The sequence below is a fragment of the Ciconia boyciana genome, chromosome 22 (assembly GCF_034638445.1).
Source record: "Ciconia boyciana chromosome 22, ASM3463844v1, whole genome shotgun sequence".
Taxonomy (NCBI): Eukaryota; Metazoa; Chordata; class Aves; order Ciconiiformes; family Ciconiidae; genus Ciconia; species Ciconia boyciana.
In genome coordinates, this window is record NC_132955.1 from 6745296 (window position 1) to 6767255 (window position 21960).

General features: G+C 44.0%; 1 protein-coding gene across 1 annotated transcript; it reads right to left on the bottom strand.

The window, feature by feature from the left end:
• Window positions 1-785: 785 nt before the first annotated feature.
• On the bottom strand, window positions 786-17408 carry LOC140662640 (olfactory receptor 13G1-like). The gene is given in 7 exon segments (XM_072886210.1): window positions 786-839; window positions 965-1082; window positions 1252-1283; window positions 9096-9141; window positions 13536-13890; window positions 13893-14147; window positions 17114-17408. Coding segments are annotated over 7 exon segments (1155 nt in total).
• Between the last annotated feature and the right edge of the window lie 4552 nt (window positions 17409-21960).

Consider the following 21960-nt stretch of genomic DNA (forward strand, 5'->3'; position numbering starts at 1 on the left):
ACCAGAATCACCCTGTGAGGTAAAAGGAGTGGGAGGGGTCAGACATGTCAGAGCACAGGTCCCCCTGCCCTAAGGAAGAAACTGGCCCTGTTACCTCCCTCCATGTGAAGAACCTCTTCTTTCAACCATCTTCCTCCAGCCCCAGCTCTGCAGGCCTTACTACTCCTCTAAGCTGATCTGTGAAGAGATTCAGGCCTGGAGGCCATCTGAGGTTCAGAAACTGCCTTCACATCCCTGAAAAGAAGAATCTAGTTCTACTTTAGACACGTGGGAATATCCGAGCCATCCTGCTGCGTCAGGAGGATATAGCAAAGGATTTACACGAGATCTAGAGCCTGCTGGAGCAGTGGCTAGGCTGGGTAGAATATCCCCAGGAATGTAAAAAGGCACACAATGTTGACAGTTGGGCAAATGCACCCCGGTGCAGGGAGCATGTCAGCTTCAGAGCTCCTGCAAGGAGCTGCCTCAGCACATCATCCTGAAGAATCTAGTTCATTTTAATCCCCTTTGTCCCCCACCTGAGAGCCAACCTGACTGTCTAGTCCCAGCCTCATCCCAGGCTCAAAGCCCAAAGCAACACTTGCATGGAAAGATGGTTTTTTGCCATTCTCATCGCCAGCATAGATCATGGGCGCAGGCCGATAGTGTTTGAAAGGCATCTCACACATTTCCTCATGCTGCACCTTCAGGTCCATCTCCATCAGCACACTGGTTGTTTTCCCTCTTATTGGTGTCTTGCCCCAGCCAGACACTTTGCATATAGTTACTGGTAGCACATTCTTGTATTAGGGCAAGGGAATAAAACTCACTTTCTTATTCAGCTTGGCATTGGGCTGCAGCTGCCAAGCAGAGAGAGCATAGGGAGTGGGAACAAGTTCATGGGGTTGGGGAAGTGAGGAAGGTGAGATCTGTTGGGCAGCAAGGATGTGTGGGGGCATATCTTCAGCAGCATGATGTCATTTACAAGTGTATCTCCTGAATAGTTGGGGTGGATGACGCAGTGGCCAACGTGGAATGCCTGCTGGCTCAGCTCTTTCTTATTTACATTGTGGGCTCCCAGAGTCACAGTGATATTCACTTTCCTGCCAGAAGACACCAATGTGTTCCAGCTACACTGACCACAGCCACATGGTCCCCACGGCAGGTGGTCTGAGGGAGGTAGTGGTGGGATATGCCTCCCCAGACATTAGTTCTCAGCAAGTTGCTCTCTGTAGCCTGGGTTCCTTCCACATTCAACTGAAGGTCCCTTACCCCATGCTGACATAGGTCTGAGGTGTCCCATTCTGAAGACAAAAGGGAAGCAGGGAATGGGAGACACTGGCCTCTCTTCTCCAACAGTAGCTCTGACCCATGGTACGAACCACGGACCAGGAGACCGCTGCCAAGGAGTCCTGTCCAGCCCCTGGCAGACAATTCTTGCAACTCACAGGGGATGGCTCAGCTCACAGAGAGCCCTGCTGTGCCTGAAGAGACACAGAGAACGCTTTCACCCCATACCAGGACTTGTGGGTCTTCATGACTGTGTGAGACTTAAAAAAAATCCCACGTACAAGAAAGACAGGCCCTTACATTTTACCAGCCACACAGTGAGCTGCTGAGAGCACTGAATCTTGGCAAATCAGGAATCCTCCACATGCAGATTCATAGGGCACATTTTGAATTAATAAACAAGCCATATAGGCTTGTTTGGGCTAAAGCAAGAATGGGCTTTAGCTTCCAATCTGCCAATGATCCTTCCCGGAAGAGAGATGAGAAGTGTTAGGATCACATACGTCCCTATTTCCCATCAAGTTCAGAGGTGGATGAGGGAGAGGGTCATCCTCTGACATCATAGGCCAATGATGCCAATTATTCTCCTTCCTTGGGCTGCCCAAAGCATTGCTAATGCACAATGGAGAGAAAAACAAGCAACGCTTCCTGTGGATGACTGACCACACCTGACTCTGCATGTCTGAAATGCTATCAAAGGGCAATACACTAGTACCTGTAATGCGTCACTGGTGTCACGCACAGTCTGAGCTGAGAGATATGAGTAGAGTAGAGAGCAGACATATGAGAAAAGGCAAGGCAGGTACCAGACAGATTTCCTACTCAGTGCCCATTTTTGCCCTTGCATGTCCTTGTCTAAATCCCATCTCTCTGTACTCACCAGTCCCAGCCCACGGAACAAGGAGAAAAGCACTTGCGAGCAGAAGGAGAAGCAGCATTTCCTACCGCTGTCCTGAAGAGCCAAAACAGTTGTTATGGCCAGGCAGGAGACAGGTACAGAATGACAATCTATATATACAAAGTTTGGAGCTGAAACAGGAAACCTCAGCCTGCTATCAGCTTGTGTCATATGCTGCTTTTGTTCTTACAAACCCCAGACTGTGGTTTGGTGAGGGGTTCATGTCACAATCATGTCACCAGAACATGGTGACATGTTTTTGTCACCGTCTCCTGCAAAAGCTGGAGAGATCTGGGCTTACTAGAGGGAAGGGGCACAGCCCTCAGCTGCACTGACTCTAATTTGGCTGTGAGCCTAGACAATAAAACCTCCAGGATAGGGAATGCACTTAAGGCGCTGACACTGAGGATGGAGACTGGACAGCCTCTCTGGGCAACTGATTCCAATGCTTCACTGTTCTCATCGTGAAAAAGTTTTTCTTACACGTAGCCTGAACCTCTTTTATTTAATTATTTATTTTTTAATGTCTACCCATTATCTTTATGTCTCATACTCCCACCATTTCCTGCTGTGAAGAGACTGGTTCTATCTGCCTGATGGTTGCTTGCAGGTATTGGAAAGCTGCTGTTAGGTCCCCCCAGGCCCTCCTCTTCTGCCTGAACAAGTCCAGTTCCCTCAACCTCTCTTCAGTGTAGACCCGTATGGTACTCCACTTGTTACAGGCCTCCAGGTAGAGTATGGCCTATTAAGCACCACCACCACTCTCTGAGCCTGATCGTTCAACCTCTTTTTACCCATCCAGTTGTCCACTCACTCAGATCATAACAACCTAACTTAGAAGAATATGCTGGGAGACAATATCAAAAACCTTGCTAAAGTCAAGGTAAATAACACTCACTGCTCCGCCCCATCCATAGTTCCAGTCATTTTATTACAGAAGGCAATCACATTGGCCAGGTCTGGTTTATGTTTAGTAAATACATGCTCACTGTTCTAATCGCCTTCCTCTCCTTCATATGCACTGACATGCATTATGAGAGGATGTGCTCCATGATTTTTCCAGACTTCTTAGAAAATGTCTGCTTCTCCTGTTTACTAGATTTCACCTTTCACATTTTTATTCTTCCAGAGTCTGCCAGCACGACACCTAATCTGGGTTAATCTGCTTCCTGGAACCTTTTTAACAGCCCAATTTCTCTCCCACCGAGAGATAAAGCAGAAAGCTGCAAACCACTTGGCTTTCTGTGATGTATGAGATTGTGTTATTGGAGGAGCACAGACCCAAACTGGAGAGGCATTTCTGAAAACACCAAGCTGTAGAACTAAATGATAATAAACACTTGAGCAAACTCCCACCCACCTCAGTATTCTGGTGTTTCCAGGAAAGAATTGATGTTCTCAGAAATTCCTCTCTTGGCTGGTAACTCAAACAACTGTAAAGTTAAGAGACTCTGTCTTCTCTGTGTCCACGATGAGCTTTTCTGAATATAAGACAAAGTAATTCTCTTACGTCCCCTCCGGTACAGCTTTGCATCCTAGAATTCTTGGTAAACACCTGAAATCACAACTCCAAGTTCCCCTTCTCTGGCTGCTTGGACAAATCTCAAATAGTGGTGAGAAAGTAACAACACAAAGGTGTTGGAGCCAAACAATGACAAACAGAACTGTGAGATAAGGGAGCAAGAGTAAAATCCCAGGGTGGTACATGAGGAAATCACAGCCTTTAATAACACTGACCATAAAATCAAACATCCCAAGCCAGAAGATACTGTGCAAGGCTTGTGACCTCTCGAATGGGCCTGTGCAACCACACTACTGAGCACATGGGCTGGGGCATGTCCGGGCCCTGCCTGGTGGTGCCATTATGGAATTATTGATCTTTGCACCCATGTATTTTTGTGTTCAAGATATCAGAAGGGTCAGAGTGGACATGCTTGTGTTGCAGCTCACCAGGACAATGTTTTTCAAGATGAGCACACTGAGAATGTGTACTGCCTCTCTTGGGAAGTGTCAGGAGGCATATGGGAGGTGATTGAGGCCTCAAGACCCACTCAGACACTCACAGTGGACTGTGAAAAGCACAGGCACAAACCTGAGCTGTCCCATTCATACCAACTACCTGAAGGCATCTCTGAAACTGACTGCTCCGAGAATCGCAGGTGTTGTGGTTTAACCCCAGCCAGCAACTGAGCACCACACAGCTGCTCATGCACTCCCTGCCCCTCCATGGGATGGCAGGAGAATGGGAAGGGTAAAAGTAAGAAAGAAACTCGTGGGTTGGGACAAAAACAGTTTAATAATTAAAAGAAATAACAATAAAAATAAAATTGTGAGGAAAAGAGAGAAAAAAATAACAGAGAGGAAAATAAAACCCAAGAAAGACAAGTGATGCAAATGCAAACAATTGCTCACCACCAACCAACCAATGTTCAGCCAGTCCTTGAGCAGCAGCCCCCCTGACAACCTCCGTCCCCCCCACCCCACCAAGTTTTATTGCTGAGCATGACATCATATAGTATGGAATATCTCTTTGGTCAGTTGGGGTCAGCTGTCCCACCTGTGTCCCCTCCCAACTTTTTGTGCTCCTCCAATCTACTCAGACTACTCAATCTACTCAGAAGAGGCCTTGACACTGTGTAAGCACTGCTCAGCAACAACTAAAACATTGGTGTGTTATCAACACTACTTTCAGCACAAATCCAAAACATAGCCCCATACAACCTACTATGAAGAAATTTAACTCTATCCCAGCCAAAACCACTACAACAGTGAAATCTCAGCTTGGAGGTACCTAGTTGATTTGCCGTAAAGCACAGACTGAGCATCCACCCCTTTGTGAATGCTCAGAGGACCAGAATCTAAGCATGAACTGGAGGTTAACTTTGATAAAAATGAAGACATATCATCTGTCCCTTGCATGGAGGAACTCCCTACTATGAGTGAAGTAGAGTGTACCAGAGGTAGATGGCTTTTAAAAGTCTGAACTTCAGCAAGGTGAATCCAGGCACATCCTTGCACTGCTGCAAATGAATTGAAAGGCAAGTGGTCATTAGAAGTACTGGCTGAGGACAGGACACCTTTTAAAGAGCTGAGGGAGTGCAACTGATACACAGCAGAGGCAGAGACTTCCTCTCCTGGCTGTGATCAGAAGGGAAAGTCTCACTCCTAATGCCTGTGAGTGACGGAGCAGTCAGTAGCTTTGGCAGAGGTTGGAGGTGAGAGACAGAGAAGACAGAGCTCCAAATGGGACTCCACAGCCTGCTGCTCTTGGGCAAGTATCCTCCTGCTCCTGCTCCTTTCCCCAGCTGGTGAGAAATCTACTGCTGCTCCTGAGACAGGTAACAGGGTTGTTCTGCAGCTTCATTTTCTGGTGAAAAAAATTATAAAACCTGAGAGCTCATCCAGGCACAACCTAAGGCTTACAATGAGAACAGAAATACCTCCCTGTTCTTTAAGATAAAGACTAACCTTGTCATCTGGGCATGGGTCTTTCACATGAAGCAGCATGCTTTTCACATACCCTTTTACCCTCTCTTGCCTGCAGCGCAGTGCCTTTAATCATTGAAACGCTACCAGTTCCTTCACACTTCTAAATTGTCCAGGCCTCTGCCTTTCCAGGGACTGCAAGATGTCTAGCTCCCCTGCTTGGACAGAGGGCGTGCATCCAGTCATGCCCACAACAAACCCCTCACCAAAACATTGAATTCAAACCTCACAGTCGCAGAGCTGCGGTGATACCTTCATTGAAGGAAATCAGAGGAGCCATAAATTAGGACAAATGTGTTTGGCTCTCATTCCCTCTAAACTGTGAGAGCTCAGTGTCCTGGTTTCGGCTGGGATAGAGTTGATTTCCTTCCTGGTGGCTGGTGTAGTACTGTGTTTTGGGTTTTAGTATGAGAATAATATTGACAACACGCTGATGTTTTGGCTGTTGCTGAGTGGTATTTACACTGGTCAAGGACTTTTCAGCTTCCCATGCTCTGCCAGGTGCCCAAGAAGCTGGGAGGGGACACAGCCAGGATAGTTGATCCAAACTGACCAAAGGGCTATTCCATACCACATGACGTCCTGCTCAGTATATAAAGCTGGGGAAGAAGAAGGAAGGGGGAGACATTTGGAGTGATGGCGTTTGTCTTCCCAAGTAACCGTTACACGTGAGGGAGCCCTGCTTTCCTGGAGATGGCTGAACACCTGCCTGCCCATGGGAAGGAGTGAATGAATTCCTTGCTTTGCTTGTGTGCGCGGCTTTTGCTTTACCTATTAAACTGTCTTTATCTCAACCCTCGAGTTTTCTTACTTTTGCTCTTCCGATTCTCTCCCCCATCCCACCAGGGGAGTGAGCGAGCAACTGCGTGGTGCTTAGTTCCCGGCTGGGGCTAAACCACGACAATCAGCAGGCTTCTGTGCTTGTCACAAGGCTTGCTTTCCTTACTGTATATTAGAGTCTAGGGCTCGTTAGTGGCTGCTTTTTGCTTTCGCTGCTTGCCGTGCTGCTGCTGCTTATCACCTTATTCTGCTGTGCCTGGGAACATTTTGATAACAGCAATGGCCATGTGCCTGGGCTGGCAGATGGCCAGGACATCGCTGCTGTTTCTGTGCTCTGCTTTAATTGGTGATGTTTTGCCTGTGAAATTTGTTATTAAAACAGTGAACTTGGATTTATTTTGGTATTATCTAAGTGCTGTACTGAAACCGTTATTGTATGTCGGGTATTACCTTACGGAGGAAATGCAGAATTGTACCTTCACTACTTTCTTCTACAATCCTTCCTCCTTCATTGCAATAATTTTTCAGTATCTTGAACATCCTTGGGTAGTTAAGATACTTCTATTGGTATTGCTTGGGAATATTGTTTCGATCTTGTCCAAGATTAGTAAGCAATTTAAGAATATCATCCAGAGATCTGCCCCAAGGCCAGATAGTTATGAGTGGCAGGGTGTGTGGGATAGCATGGGCAAATGCCTAACTTATTGGGCACCTCCAGTGTTTTGGAACTTCACCCCTGAACAAGTGCAGAATCCTGAAAAATTAGTAGACTATTTGGAAAAAGTATGTCGTCACCCTGCCAATTCTAGGGAGACACAAATCACTGCAATGTGCTGGGGTCTGGCCCATGCCTACCGAGCCCTGTTCAATACTATTCAGAACCCTCAAGGATCTGGTGACAAAGTGACAGGCACTGCGGCTGCTCCAACTACCCTGCAACAGGCACTGCAGCTGTTCCGATTACCCTGCGACAGGCACTGCGGCTGCCCCAGCCCCCCCTGCGACAGGCACTGCAGCTGCAGCTGCTCCGGACAACTCTGTTACAAGCACTGCGGTTCAGACAGAGAACCAACCTGTGTCAGTATCAGTCGCCCTATACATAAAAAGAAATCCTGGAAGTGAAAGTCAGCTCGTTTAGAAAGGGAAGATGAAGGAGCAGGGCCATCACAGAGAGAGGAAGAGGAAGACGAAGAACTCGTAAATGAGACGGAAACCACCCGATCCCTATCCCTGAGTGAGCTGCGAGATATGCGAAAAGATTTCAGCCGTCGTCCAGTGGAGCACATTGTCACCTGGCTGCTCTGATGCTGGGATAGCAGGGCCAGTAGCCTGGAATTAGAGGGTAAGGAAGCCAAGCAGCTGGGATCCCTTTCTAGGGAAGGGGGCATTGACAAAGCAATTGGAAAAGGGGAACCAGCCCACAGCCTCTGGAGGCGACTCCTGTCAGCTATAAAGGAAAGGTATCCCTTCAAGGAAGATGTTGTATACTGCCCCGGGAAATGGACCACCGTGGAGAGAGGTATCCAGTAGCTGAGGGAATTAGCTGTGCTGGAAGTGATTTATGGTGATCTGGACGATGTGCGGTCACCCACAGATCCAGATGAGGTCCAGTGCACAAGACCTATGTGGTGGAAGTTGGTACGGAACGCACCACTGTCGTGTGCCAACTCATTGGCAATACTGACCTGGAGAGACGGAGATGGTCCAACGGTGAATGAAGCTGCTAGTAACCTCTGGGAATACGAAGAAAGTATCTCTTCCTCCCTTGTCTCAGCTGTGGAGAAACTGTCCCGGAAGGTCCAGCGACTCACAGAAGATAGGTCCTCCTCCCCACCTATACGGACCAGTGTCTCAACTATTAGGAGTTAGCGTTCCTCTGCTCAAGGGAGAGGATATAGAGGGTACACACCACGGGGCACCCTATGGTTTTACTTGCGTGACCACGGAGAGGACATGAGGAAGTGGGATGGAAAACCTATCTCAACCCTAGAGGCACGGGTACGTGAGATGCAAGAAAAAACAATCACCAAAGGGGGTTCTTCCAGGAAAATTGCTGCTCTGGTTTCCAGTGGACAGTTCCCCAGACAGAGTAAAAGGGCTGATCTTACTCTTGATTATAATGAAGAAAGTCCTGACTCGTATATACAAGAAATGGGTAATGAATATTGTGACCAGGATTAGGGGGGCCCTGCCTCCAGCCAGGTGGAGGAAAGAGACAACCGGGTTTACTGGACTGTACGGATTCGATGGCCTGGCACATCAGACCCACAGGAGTATAAAGCTCTTGTAGACACCGGTGCACAGTGTACCCTAATGCCATCCAAGCTATATAGGGGCAGAACCCATCCGTATTTCTGGAGTGACAGGGGGATCCTGACAGCTGACTGTATTGGAGGCCGAAGTGAGCCTAACTGGGAATGAGTGGCAAAAGCACCCCATTGTGACAGGCCCAGAGGCTCTGTGCATCCTTGGCATAGACTACCTCAGGAGAGGGTATTTCAAGGACCCAAAAGGGTACCGGTGGGCTTTTGGTATAGCTGCCTTGGAGACAGAGGAAATTAAACAGTTGTCCACCTTGCCTGGTCTCTCAGAGGACCCTTCTGTTGTGGGGTTGCTGAGGGTCAAAGAACAACAGGTGCCAATTGCTACCACAACGGTGCACCGGAGGCAATATCGCATCAACTGAGACTCTGATTCCCCTCCGTAAACTGATTAGTCGACTGGAGAGCCAAGGAGTGATCAGTAAGATTCATTCACCTTTTAACAGTCCCATATGGCCAGTGCAAAAGTCTAATGGAGAGTGGAGACTAACAGTAGACTATCATGGCCTGAATGAAGTCACGCCGCTGCTGAGTGCTGCCGTGCCAAACATGCTGGAACTGCAATACGAACTGGAGTCAAAAGCAGCCAAATGGTATGCCAGAACTGATATGGCTAATGCATTTTCTCAATCCCTTTGGCAGCACAGTGCAGGCCACAGTTTGCTTTCACTTGGAGGGGCGTTCAATAGACTTGGAATCGATTGCCCCAGGGGTGGAAACACAGCCCTACCATTTGCCATGGACTGATTCAGACTGCACTGGAACAGGGTGAAGCTCCAGAACATCTGCAATACATTGATGACATCATCGTATTGGGCAATACAGCAGAGGAAGTTTTTGAGAAAGGGAAAAAAATAGTCCAGATCCTCCTGAAAGCCGGCTTTGCCATAAAACAAAGTAAGGTCAAGGGACCTGCACAGGAGATCCAGTTTTTAGGAATAAAATGGCAAGATGGACGTCGTCAGATCCCAATGGATGTGATTAACAAAATAACAGCCATGTCTCCACCAACTAGCAAAAGGAAACACAAGCTTTCTTAGGCATTGTGGGGTTTTGGAGAATGCATATCCCAAATTACAGTTTGATCGTAAGCCCTCTCTATCAAGTGACCTGGAAGAAGAACGATTTCAGATGGGGCCCTGAGCAACGACAAGCCTTTGAACAAATTAAACAGGAGATAGTTCATGCAGTAGCCCTTGGGCCAGTCCGGAGCAGGGCAAGACGTAAAAAATGTGCTCTACACCGCAGCTGGGGAGAATGGCCCTACCTGGAGCCTCTGGCAGAAAGCACCAGGAGACTCCAGGTCGACCCCTTGGGTTTTGGAGTCGGGGATACAGAGGATCCAAGGCCCGCTATACTCCAACTGAAAAGGAGATATTGGCAGCATATGAAGGGGTTTGAGCTGCTTCGGAAGTGGTTGGCACTGAAGCACAACTCCTCTTGGCACCTCGACTGCCGGTGCTGGGCTGGATATTCAAAGGGAGGGTCCCCTCTACACATCATGCAACTGATGCTACGTGGAGTAAGTGGGTTGCACTGATCACACAATGGGCTCGGATAGGAAACCCCAATCGCCCAGGAATCTTGGAAGTAATTATGGACTGGCCAGAAGGCAAAGATTTTGGAATATCACCAGAGGAGGAGGTGACGCGTGCTGAGGAGGCCTCACTGTACAATAAACTACCAGAAAATGAGAAGCAATATGCCCTGTTCACTGATGGGTCCTGTCGTATTGTAGGAAAATATAGGAGATGGAAAGCTGCCTTATGGAGTCCTATACGACAAGTGGTAGAAACTGCTGAAGGAGAAGGTGAATCGAGCCAATTTGCAGAAGTAAAAGCCATTCAGTTGGCTTTAGACATTGCTGAACGAGAAAAGTGGCCAGTGCTCTATCTCTATACTGACTCATGGATGGTGGCAAATGCCCTGTGGGGGTGGTTACAGCAATGGAAGCAGAACAATTGGCAGCGCAGAGGCAAACCCATCTGGGCTGCAGCACTGTGGCAAGATATTGCTGCCCAGGTAGAGAACCTGGTTGTAAAAGTACGTCACGTAGATGCTCATGTACCCAAGAGTTGGGCCACTGAGGAACATCAAAACAACCAGCAGGTGGTTCAGGCTGCTAAGATTGAAGTGGCTCAGGTGGATCTGGACTGGCAACATAAGAGTGAATTATTTATAGCTTGGTGGGCCCATGACACCTCAGGCCATGACACCTCAGGCAACATATAGATGGGCTCGTGATCGAGGGGTGGACTTGACCATGGACACTATTGCACAGATTATCCATGAATGTGAAACATGCGCTGCAATTAAACAAGCCAAGCGGTTAAAGCCTGTGTGGTATGGAGGGCGATGGCTGAAATATAAATATGGGGAGGCCTGGCAGATCGATTATATCACGCTCCCACAAACCCGCCAAGGCAAGCGCCATGTGCTTACAATGGTGGAAGCAATCACCGGATGGCTGGAAACATATCCTGTGCCCCATGCCACTGCCCAGAACACTATCCTGGGCCTTGAAAAGCAAGTCCTATGGCAACATGGAACCCCAGAGAGAATTGAGTCAGATAACGGGACTCATTTTTGAAACAACCTCATAGACACCTGGGCCAAAGAGCATGGCATTGAGCGGGTATGTCACATCCCCTGTCATGCACCAGCCTCTGGGAAAATTGAGCGATACAATGGACTGTTAAAGACTACACTGAGAGCAATGGGTGGTGGGACGTTCAAACATTGGGATACACATTTAGCAAAGGCTACCTGGTTAGTTAACACTAGGGGATCTGTCAATCGAGCTGGCCCTGCCCAATCAAAACTTTTACGCACTGTAGAAGGGGATAAGGTCCCTGTAGTACACATAAAAAACATGCTGGGGAAGACGGTCTGGGTTACTCCTGCCTCAGGCAAAGGCAAGCCCATTCGTGGGATTGCTTTTGCTCAAGGACCCAGGTGTACTTGGTGGGTAATGCGAGAGGATGGGGAAGTCCGATGTGTACCTCAAGGGGATTTGATTTTGGGTGAGAATAGCCAATGAACTAAATGGTATAATGTCAATTGCTATATAATACTGTGTGTCATCACTTTTTCAATAAGGATCACCCAGATTAATGAAGAATGAACTTCAACGAAAGCAAGCAAAGTGCAGTGGTGATGGAACCAGAACTGGCTTCAACATGCAACAATCCAACACCACAGACCATCTCTTCTGCCCGGAAGGACTATTATGACGGATGGAGCCCAAAGCCATGGACTAAATGAACTTAATTGTATTAGAAGGGGTAGAACCTAGGCATGACGTAAATGGTATAGAATAAGGGGTGGATACTGTCCTGGTTTCGGCTGGGATAGAGTTGATTTCCTTCCTAGTGGCTGGTGTAGTACTGTGTTTTGGGTTTTAGTATGAGAATACTATTGACAACACGCTGATGTTTTGGCTGTTGCTGAGCGGTATTTACACTGGTCAAGGACTTTTTTCAGCTCCCCATGCTCTGCCAGGTGCCCAAGAAGCTGGGAGGGGACACAGCCAGGATTGTTGATCCTAAATTTACTGAAAGTGATCCCACATCCCTAAAATTTCTTTCCCAAAGCATTAAGTAATTTTGATAACATTTTTCACTTTGTTCAACAAGATAGAGTTCCACTAACTGTGAGGAGAATTTAGAACTCCAGCTCAGGTGGACAAATATCTGCCACCACATGAAGACAGGAGTGTATTCTGAGGCATGCAGTATATCCTTCAGGAGACAATTACGCACAGGATTTTACACACCATCTAAAAATCCAAAGGCACACAAATAGTCATAGAGGAATATCTTAAAAATAATGTATTTCTAGCACATTATTTTTATCTACTTAAACCGTTTCTTTTTATTGTTTTCTTTTTCAGTGTCTTAAAAATGTAAATCTAGGGAAGAATGAGGGAAAATCATGACCAACAACCTGAAACTGAGCACATAGGATCATAGAATCATAGAAACATAGAATCATAGAATCATAGAATAGTTTGGGTTGGAAGGGACCTTTAAAGGTCATCTAGTTCAACCCCCTCTGCAGTGAGCAGGGACAATCATGGTGATTCATTTCTCATAATGTTAATTGATTATTTGATTAATGATTTCTATGTTCTTAAGTAAAGATCTGATTTTATATTAAAAAACATTAAAACCATAAATATTGGATAGAGTATCAATAGGCATGCTGAGGTAACTGTAGGAGGGCATTCTCCTTTACAACAGGGAGAAACAGTCCTTTAAGGTACAATTTCAGAAGCAGAGGGAGGTCTGGAAAATTCAGATGAATTCCATCCTTAAAGTGCCTTTTCCTCTCTGCTGACCAAAAAGGGAGATTGACTCAAGAGATCACCATTATTTGCATTCCGTCAGATGACTACAGAGAAGAAATCTATGGACAGTAATAAACTCTAGTCTCAGCTCATATAAATAAGTATAAACACTTGGTCAAAGCTACCAGATAGTCATCTCCATTGAGTTTGTGCTCTTGCTTCCCTTTCTAGAGGATTCAGAGTAACAAACACTTCTAAGGTACCATTCACCTCACCCTGCTCTGGGTATCCTCAGTTCAGATAATTTCTCCTGAAGAACTACCATTGTGGCATATGAACTTCAGTGAAAGCAATGTCACCCTTATTAGTAGCAAAGGTTGACAGAACACTGCAACTACCCATGAGTGTGGACCGTGCAGAACAGGGATGAAACATATGGGCACATGGCTATGTGTATTAATTTGTCTTGGGAAATGGTACAATTTTCCAGAACGCTGCTTTGATCACTTTGTTGCGCAGGCTGTAGATCAGAGGGTTCAGAGTGGGAGTCACCAGAGTGTACATAATGCTCACTGTTTTGTTTTTCTTCTCTAATGGAGTGCTAGTTGGCTGGATATAGGTGTAGATGATGGTGGAGTAGAACAAGCCAACAATAGCAAGGTGTGAGGAGCAGGTGGAGAAGGCTTTCCACTTCCCTGCAGACCCCTGGATTTTCAGGATGGTGATGATGATGAGGCAATAGGAGAGGATAACCAGCAGGAAGCTTCCCATGCCTAAGATGATGTCTGCCATGTAAACCATGATTTCATTGAGATAGGTTGAGCTACAGGACAGGGCAAGGACCGGGGTATCTCACACAAGAAATTTTGGACTAAATTTGGCCCACAGAAGTCCAGTTGTGCCACAAGAAAGGTGTTTATGAGGGAATTGATGGTACCAACTCCCCAGACACCAGCCATTAAAGAGATGCAGGTCCCCTTGCTCATCATGGTTACGTAGTGAAAGGGCTGGCGGATGGCCAGGTACCGGTCGTAAGACATGACTGTTAACAGTAAAAGCTCCGTTGAGCCTGAGAAGGTGAAGGTGTAGAGCTGTGCTACACAGCCTTCAAAGAGATGGTGTTCTTGCCCACGATCAGGTTCTCCAACATCTTGGGCAGAACTGAGGAGACACCCACCAAGTCAAGGATGGCCAGGTTGGAGATTAAAAGTACATAGGGGTGTGAAGTGGTGGGTGGACAATGGTAGCTATAATGACAAATGAGTTGCTGAGGATAGCAGTGAGGTAGAGACACAAAGATATTGCAATATAGAGACCTTGGAGGTGAGGATTGTCAAAAACACCCTCAAGGATGAATTCAGAGACCTTGGTGAGATTCTGTGGATGCATTTGCCTTGGTGTCCCCTACGTAGGAATAAAAATAAAGACATTACTGAATTACAGCCAGAACATATTAAATCCAATGTTAAAAATAGAGCAAGACAGAGAGAGAGACAGATGTGTTTCCAAAGGCAAAACCCGCCCCCAAAATTCAAAAGAAACCAAAACCCCACAACAGAGAAAATAAGGGAGAAAATATTTCAGTGTACAAGGAAAGTCACATCAGTACTTGAACAGAATGATAGATATTACAATAATAATAACAGATAAATAAGATAAATTAATCTATGGATGCAGTTCTTAAAAGGATTAACAGGACTTTTTTTTTTTTTCCCCTGAAATAGTATCAGAGATTTTTAAAGCAATCACATTGCATAGTGGATCTTCCTGACTGTGGTATGGACTTAGACTTTTACACATGAATCCCAAAACATAGATGCTGAGACCTAATTTCCACCAGGGCTGTTTGGGTACAAAAATGAATCTGCATTGGGCTAAAAGCAAGGCCTTTCAGAAGTGAAAGCAAGAAGAGGAAAAAGAATAGCGTATCTTTGTACTACAGGGTGATAGGTAGACAGAAGAGAACAGAGATATGAATTTATTAATTCATTAAACAAATACAATATTTAAATAATTACTTTTCTAAAAGAATCTTAAAGTTACCTGAGAAATAGAGAACAATGTTTGGCAGCTGTGCATGATGCACCATACATACTTTATCTATGACTGATCAGGGCTGTGAAGGGATCTCAGCTACTGAAGGTGCAAACCTATTAATTGCAAGCAAAGAAGGGTGACATTTCTGACCATTTCTGGCAATTGTCCTCCAGGAATCTGGTTGATAACAGAGAAATCAGAGGCTGTCTGCATGAGGATTTACTCAACAGTGTAAGGCTGAAGCTGCCTCTGGGCTGGCATTTCACCAAGCTAGAGTGCTCCTAGCTGCAACTGGAGATCTTCCCAAATATGAACATTTCTAGTACATTTTAAATAGTTCTCTCTGGTCCACCCAATTTTGACCATCCAAAATTGTGCCTGGAATTCCATTCCAAATGGCCAGGAAGAGGCTCTGATAATCAGGTACAACAAACAGAGTTATAATTTCTGCCTTGGAATCTAATGGCACAGAATTAGATATTCAGTAGAATTAACCTCATCTCATTGCACTTCCAGGCAATCTGCAAACAGACTCTGCTGGTGGTTTCCCCTTCCACTAGTGTCAATGGAGAGAGACTGATTCTTCTATAGCATCACTCATCTCTTGATGAAGGTTCAAGTCTAAGACAGTTGACCTGAACCACTGTGCAGAGGCACCAGCCTTTCCGATCCGGTGTTGATTAAAACTTAGCTCAGAATTAGGTGACTAACTTAGGGTTGAATGAATCTCCAATTATCATGTGTTTCATACAATATTAAGACATTACTGGGATGAAGAAGTGTGGAGCAAGTGTCTGTTCATTTTCCATCAAATTGAAGATGGTGATATAAACATTTGTGACACTAAAATATTAATTTAAAACTATAACAGTTAGTTCTGTTTACCTATGGCACTGAAAGAGTCAGATAAAGATAGAACATGGAATACAACTCATTGTTGCATTATTAGACACAGTGAAGAATACACAAAAGAGAAAACAGCAAAGAAAATAGAAAAGGGACCAGCAACAAAGAATTAAAATTCTCACCTTTCATCATAGGCACAAACAGTGTTCACAAGCCCTTCTGAAACAGTATCTTAAAATATGCCCTATCTATCAAGGTAGTTTCTTCTGGAGATTTCTCCTTCCTCATGAAGGCAGCCTAGAATGAGCTTGAAAGCATGCCCCAAGAGGAGGAGCCAAGTGGTGGTAACTTAGTTCAGCACCGAAGTAATGACCTGCAATAACTTAACCAATTCCCAGTGGAGTGGAACCCAGGCAGGTTTGGTAGCTAATTTGCCTCTACGGGCGAAGTTTCTCCTTGTTTTCCCTCCTTGACAACACTGATATCAGTAAAGCTGATTTCTGCTCCTAACTTCTGTTTGTGATTTGTGGGCATGGAAACTAACAGCATACTGAGCTGTATCATGAGGAGCATAGCCAGCAAGCTATGGAGGAAGTGTTTATTCCCTTTTACCCAGCACTGGCTAGACAGAATCTGGAATAGTACCCCCAGTTTGTGGTTCTCCAGTATAAGAAAGATGTTCATAAGCTTGGGTGAGTCTGTTGGAGATGACCAAGATGGCCAAGGTGCTGGAAGAACACACTGTATTTGGTGAGACTCAGGGAACTGAGTTTCTTGATCCTGGAGAACAGAAGGCTTAGTGGGTCCTGATGACAGCTTTCCAGTACCAATGGAGAGGCTTCTGAGAAGACAAACACAGGTCCTTTATAGAAGTACATGACAGGAGGACAAAACAATGATCACAGATAGAAAAAGTGGAGGTTCTAAGTTAATTTAATGAAAAAAAATTGCTCTGACAATAATTATGCATTGAAAGTGATCCATGGAATTCCGTCTTTGGAGGCTTTCAAGATGTGACTGGGCTAAGCCAAGATCCACCTGCTAACTGGAGGCAGCACCTGCCATTCATTATGGTTGCGTAATGCAATGGTTTGCATATCGCAATGTACCAGTCATAAGACATGACAGTCAGGAGACAACATTCTGCACCTGCTAGCCCAGTGAAGAAAAAATACTGCAGAAAACAACCATTAAGTGAAATAACATATTTGTTTGTTAGGAAACTTGCCAGCATTCTGGGCAGAATGGTGGAAGTGTAACAGGTCTCCAAGAATGACAGATTCCCCAGGAAAAAGAACATGGGCTTGCGAAGGTGATGATCAGTCACAACCAGCACCATGATTAGGAGGTTCCCTGACACAGTTGTAATGTAGGTCACTAGGAACATCAAGAAGAGGATAAACTGTACTTCTGGACTACTTTGGAAACCGAGGATGATGAATTCCACAACAGCTGTTTCATTCCACTGCTCTGCTCTTCTCATGACTATAACAGTTATAGTAAAGTCCATGAAAATATTTTTGAGATTTTGAGAAAAGCCTAACAACTTTCAGTGCAGGTATGTTAATTAACACAGGAAGAGAAATCTTCTATATGAAATTCCCTGGAAAGATTACAAATAAAAATCCTGGTTTCCCAAGAAGGTATTTATGCCAGCTAACTGAATGTCTGTGAGGCTAATCTCCATCACCTTCCCCATCAGAGTCAAGATTCACCCATCCCCTTACAGAAGTTATCAAGATCACACAAAATATGTGTCTAAAATCAGAAGTATCATACTGAGCTCCATACTTTGAACATAAAGACTTAAAATTTTAAACTATTTTTAAACTATTAAATAGCTTTTAAACTATTATTCAAATGCGGAAAAAAAAAAAAAATAAGAAAACAACAAACCAAAAAAACCCCAGAAAGTTGGTTTACGGCCTTCATGTCAGATAAGAAAAATCTGTGTTTGGTACTACACACTCTCAGTGAACATTATGGACCTAACTTTCTTTGATGCTGTGGAAAAGCCAAGTTGCAGTGATTGGGCAGAGAACAGAAATTCTTCAGTCACCAGTATTTGTTTTGAAGTTCAACCAAAGTTTTCATTCTGTGCAATGGAAATATATAATTTTCTTGTGCTTTTCAGTTCCATCTCTTGAGATATGATTTTCCTGTAAGAGTCAAATACTGATTTACTCCAGCTCATTGTAATTTTCTGAGCATCAAGCAACCATGTTAGATGGCCAAGCAGCTAGTAACAAAGGTAACAAAGTTATTTCTCCTGTTATCAGCTTGGAAAGATAAGGGTATTTAATGTTCAGCTTTTACTTTATTTTCTGGTATATAAAACTATTTTTAGATGTTCAGCGAGCAGAGTTAAGTCCTACTAATTGTCTGCTTATATCTTAAACAAAATGCCTTTTCTGTTCAGAGATCCTCAGAGAGATTATCTGTGTTTAAGAAAAGAAAATAAAATATTAATTTTACTACATAACTTACCATGATTATTATTTTCAACTTAAGTTTGAAACTAGCTGAAAAAATTTAAAAGCTCTTTAAAATAGAAGTTTGATCTACCTGGATGCCATATTTTTGGTATTTGGACATACACTAGTGACTGGGAACCATAAAATTAGGGCAATTAACAATCAGAAAGTCATTCTGTCTGCTTGAAGCCTTTTCCATACTCCCAGTGAAACTGTTACTGCCTCCAGGATTAACTTTATCTAACTTAAGACATTAGCAATGTAGATATTTACATCAGAATTAGTATTCAAAACTTTCTTTTATGTTGGAAATAGACTGTTAGCAGTGATTGGTCTGACTTAGTTTACATGTCTCTGTCAGGATAGAGTGTCTCTTGCCATAAAAGTCCAGTGACCCTATTGGCTCAGTCTCTACTAACTGTAAGACAGCAAGTAATAACTAGCTCAAAGGTAGATGATTATGTTGCAGAGGTCTGTGGTTAGTCTTCATTCAACCTGTCCGGCAAACTTAAATTTTAGATTACTAGCTAAGGTCCAAAGGAATCAGACAACTCAATTATGAACAGAAAACACTCAAATATGAGCATAAATTTGGAATTACAATCCCTTGGTTTTGTCTAAGTACAAAAATAATCTGTGATTTAGACTTCTAAGTCAGAGAGGTTGGTTTTAGGCTGCTTCTGCAATGGGCAGAAGCAGGTGAGATAAATTTCCTCTGTGTTAGATGGGTAGGCAGATGGGTATCTTCAGATGATCTGAATTGAATCAGTCAATGTCGTGGTTTAACCCCAGCTGGCAACTAAGAACCACACGGCCGCTTGTTTCACTTCCACCACATGGGATGGTGGAGAGAATCGGGAGTGTAAAAGTGAGAAGACTTGTGGGTTGAGCTAAAGACAGTTGAATAGGTAAAGCAAAAGCCGCACACACGAGCAAAGCAAAACAAGGAATTAATTCACTACTTCCCATTGGCAGGCCGGTGTTCAGCCATCTCCAGGAAAGCAGGGCTCCATCATGCGTAACAGTTACTTGGTTATGGTACGGAATGTCCTTTTGGTCAGTTGGGTCAGCTGTCCTAGCTGTATCCCCTCCCAGCTTGTGCACCCCCAGCCTACTTGCTGGTGGGGTGGTGTGAGAAGCAGAAAAGGCCTCAATGCTGTGTAAGCACTGATCAGCAATAACAGAAACATCTTTGTATTATCAACACTGTTTTCAGCACAAATCCAAAACAGAACCCCATACAAAGTACTATGAAGAAACTGAAGTTTATTCCAGGTAAAAACCAGCACAGTCAGGTAACTAAGCATAATTGTCTATGGTCACTGGATGTTTTCGAGTACCAGAGACATCTACATGTGGCTGACAGATATGACACAAGCATGCTGTAGAAGTCAGTCTTGAGGAAGTCAGCCTTAAGCAGTGCACCTGGATTGCAGACAAATAACTCCTGGACATCCCAAGTGGCCCTAGATTCCTCTGTTTTAGCACTTCAGGTTCTCCAGGATTGTTTTCTGGAGGTCCCTGTCTCATTGTGATTCCACAGGGAACTGTTGACAGATTGCTCAGATTTTTACACTTATCTTTTAGATTTCTAAATGGAATGAGATGAGTCTTATCCCAAGGTATTCACAGTAATTTAATTTGACTTTTAAAATTTTGGAGACCCTCATTCTGTTGTACACATGGAAGATTCCTTCAATTTTTGACAGATCACTTAGATGCAGATAAGATTCATTGCACCAAGCTTTTGTATGCTTTTGTATGTTAAAAAAATAAAGGTAGGATTCAGCACAGATTGTTTTTAAAATATGCATTGTCATGTGAGGTACTTGTCTAACTTCTCATCATAATCATTGGAGATGTTATCAATCCCATTCTTAAAAGTATAGAGAGCAGATCATCTCCCTAGGATCATTACTTCTCCTCAGATGCAGCACTTCCGAGCTGTCTTTTATCAAATTCCACCTGTCATCTTAGCAAAGTTAGTGACTCAAGCAATCCAAGTCTCCACAGATGAGTTCACTTACTCATTCATTTTCCAGATCATTTAGGAATATTTATGAGTATCTTGAATACAATTAACTTGTCATAGGAATCTGTGAATTTGTCTAGTGAATTCTTTCTCATGTGATGAGTGTTCATTTACTGCTGTTTCACATGTTTGATTTTTTATTTCTATTTTTTTAAAACAAAATTAAGGCTCTCTCCTTTTATTATAGGATAGCTTTGTTTCTATGAAAAGCTCTGGGGAAATCCAAATAGAATGTAACAACCAGATTTGTTTTATCTACCAGTTTGTTTACAACTTCAAGAAACACAAGTCTTTAGAAAATCCATATTGATTTTTCCCAATGTATCATACTTATCTGTGTGGCTCCAGAATGCTCTTCTTCCTTGTTTAGTCAGACTTCTTAGTATGTTCCTCCCTAGTCTCCCATCAAACATTTTTTTCAATTAAAAAATGTCATCACAGTTGCTACCCTTCTGTTCTCTATATACTTCTCTGAAGTATAAGACTATGTAAAGGAAAGAAAGGTGAATCACATTCCTAGTGGCTGTAGATAATGAAACAAGCCAACCAGGAAGTGAAAGCATGCTTACCTTTTGACAATTTCAGGATAAGCTTCACTGTTTCCTTCCTCCTCCCCATTTAGTGAGTCACAGAGAGACATGAAATCTCTTCTGACCTGTCTTCTCTTCCCAAATGCTTTATGTACACTCCAGTTCTCTGTAAAACTACCTGCATGCTTCTGACCGGATGCTCTGGGGCTACCAATCCCTTTGCTGTGTTTGACTCTATTTCTCCCTTTGTTTCATCATTTATTCTATACACAAGCAAATAGACTCCCACTCTGGCATCTCTGTTAATGAGCATTTCTAGTGTTGGTGCAAGTATCTAATGCTTTGTCTTTGCTGCTTGGCAATACCAAATCAACAGCAACAGTGCAAAAAAAATCAAGGCGAGTCTGAAGAAAGGAACAATTAACCTCCAAATGCTTCTTTAGCCATTTTTATGGGCTTAATGGTGTACATCACTAGAAACTTCACAAGACACTGCATGAAGTAGAGAAATGTCATCATCCTATCCATCTTCCAGTGACAGGATGGATATTGCCTCACTTACTTTTCCTAATTCTGAAAGAGATGTATTTGGTTTTCTGTAGTCAATGGAGAGAAAACAGGCACCCCCAAGTGATGATCTGTTCCCTAGTTCTAGGTGCCTCTTTTAAAGTCAAATTTTACATCAAATTTTAAAGTCAAATTTGGGTATGTGCCATATATTAAGTAAGGGTAGATTGCTGCAGGAATACAGATTTTGCAGGTAGCGTTAGTGGGAAAGGTGTGAAATCTGCCAAGACACAGATAATCCATCAAAGAACTTGGAACCAACTTAAACATGTAGAATGATTTACATCATGTCATCATTTTGCACTAGAGACTTGTGACTTTTTTTGGTCTGTTATCAGGACCAATAAAGCTGGTACACTTGCAGAGTGACACCATCTCCTACTAAACTTACAGTTCTCAGCTCATGCTCGCTACCTGCACAGATGTAAAGGC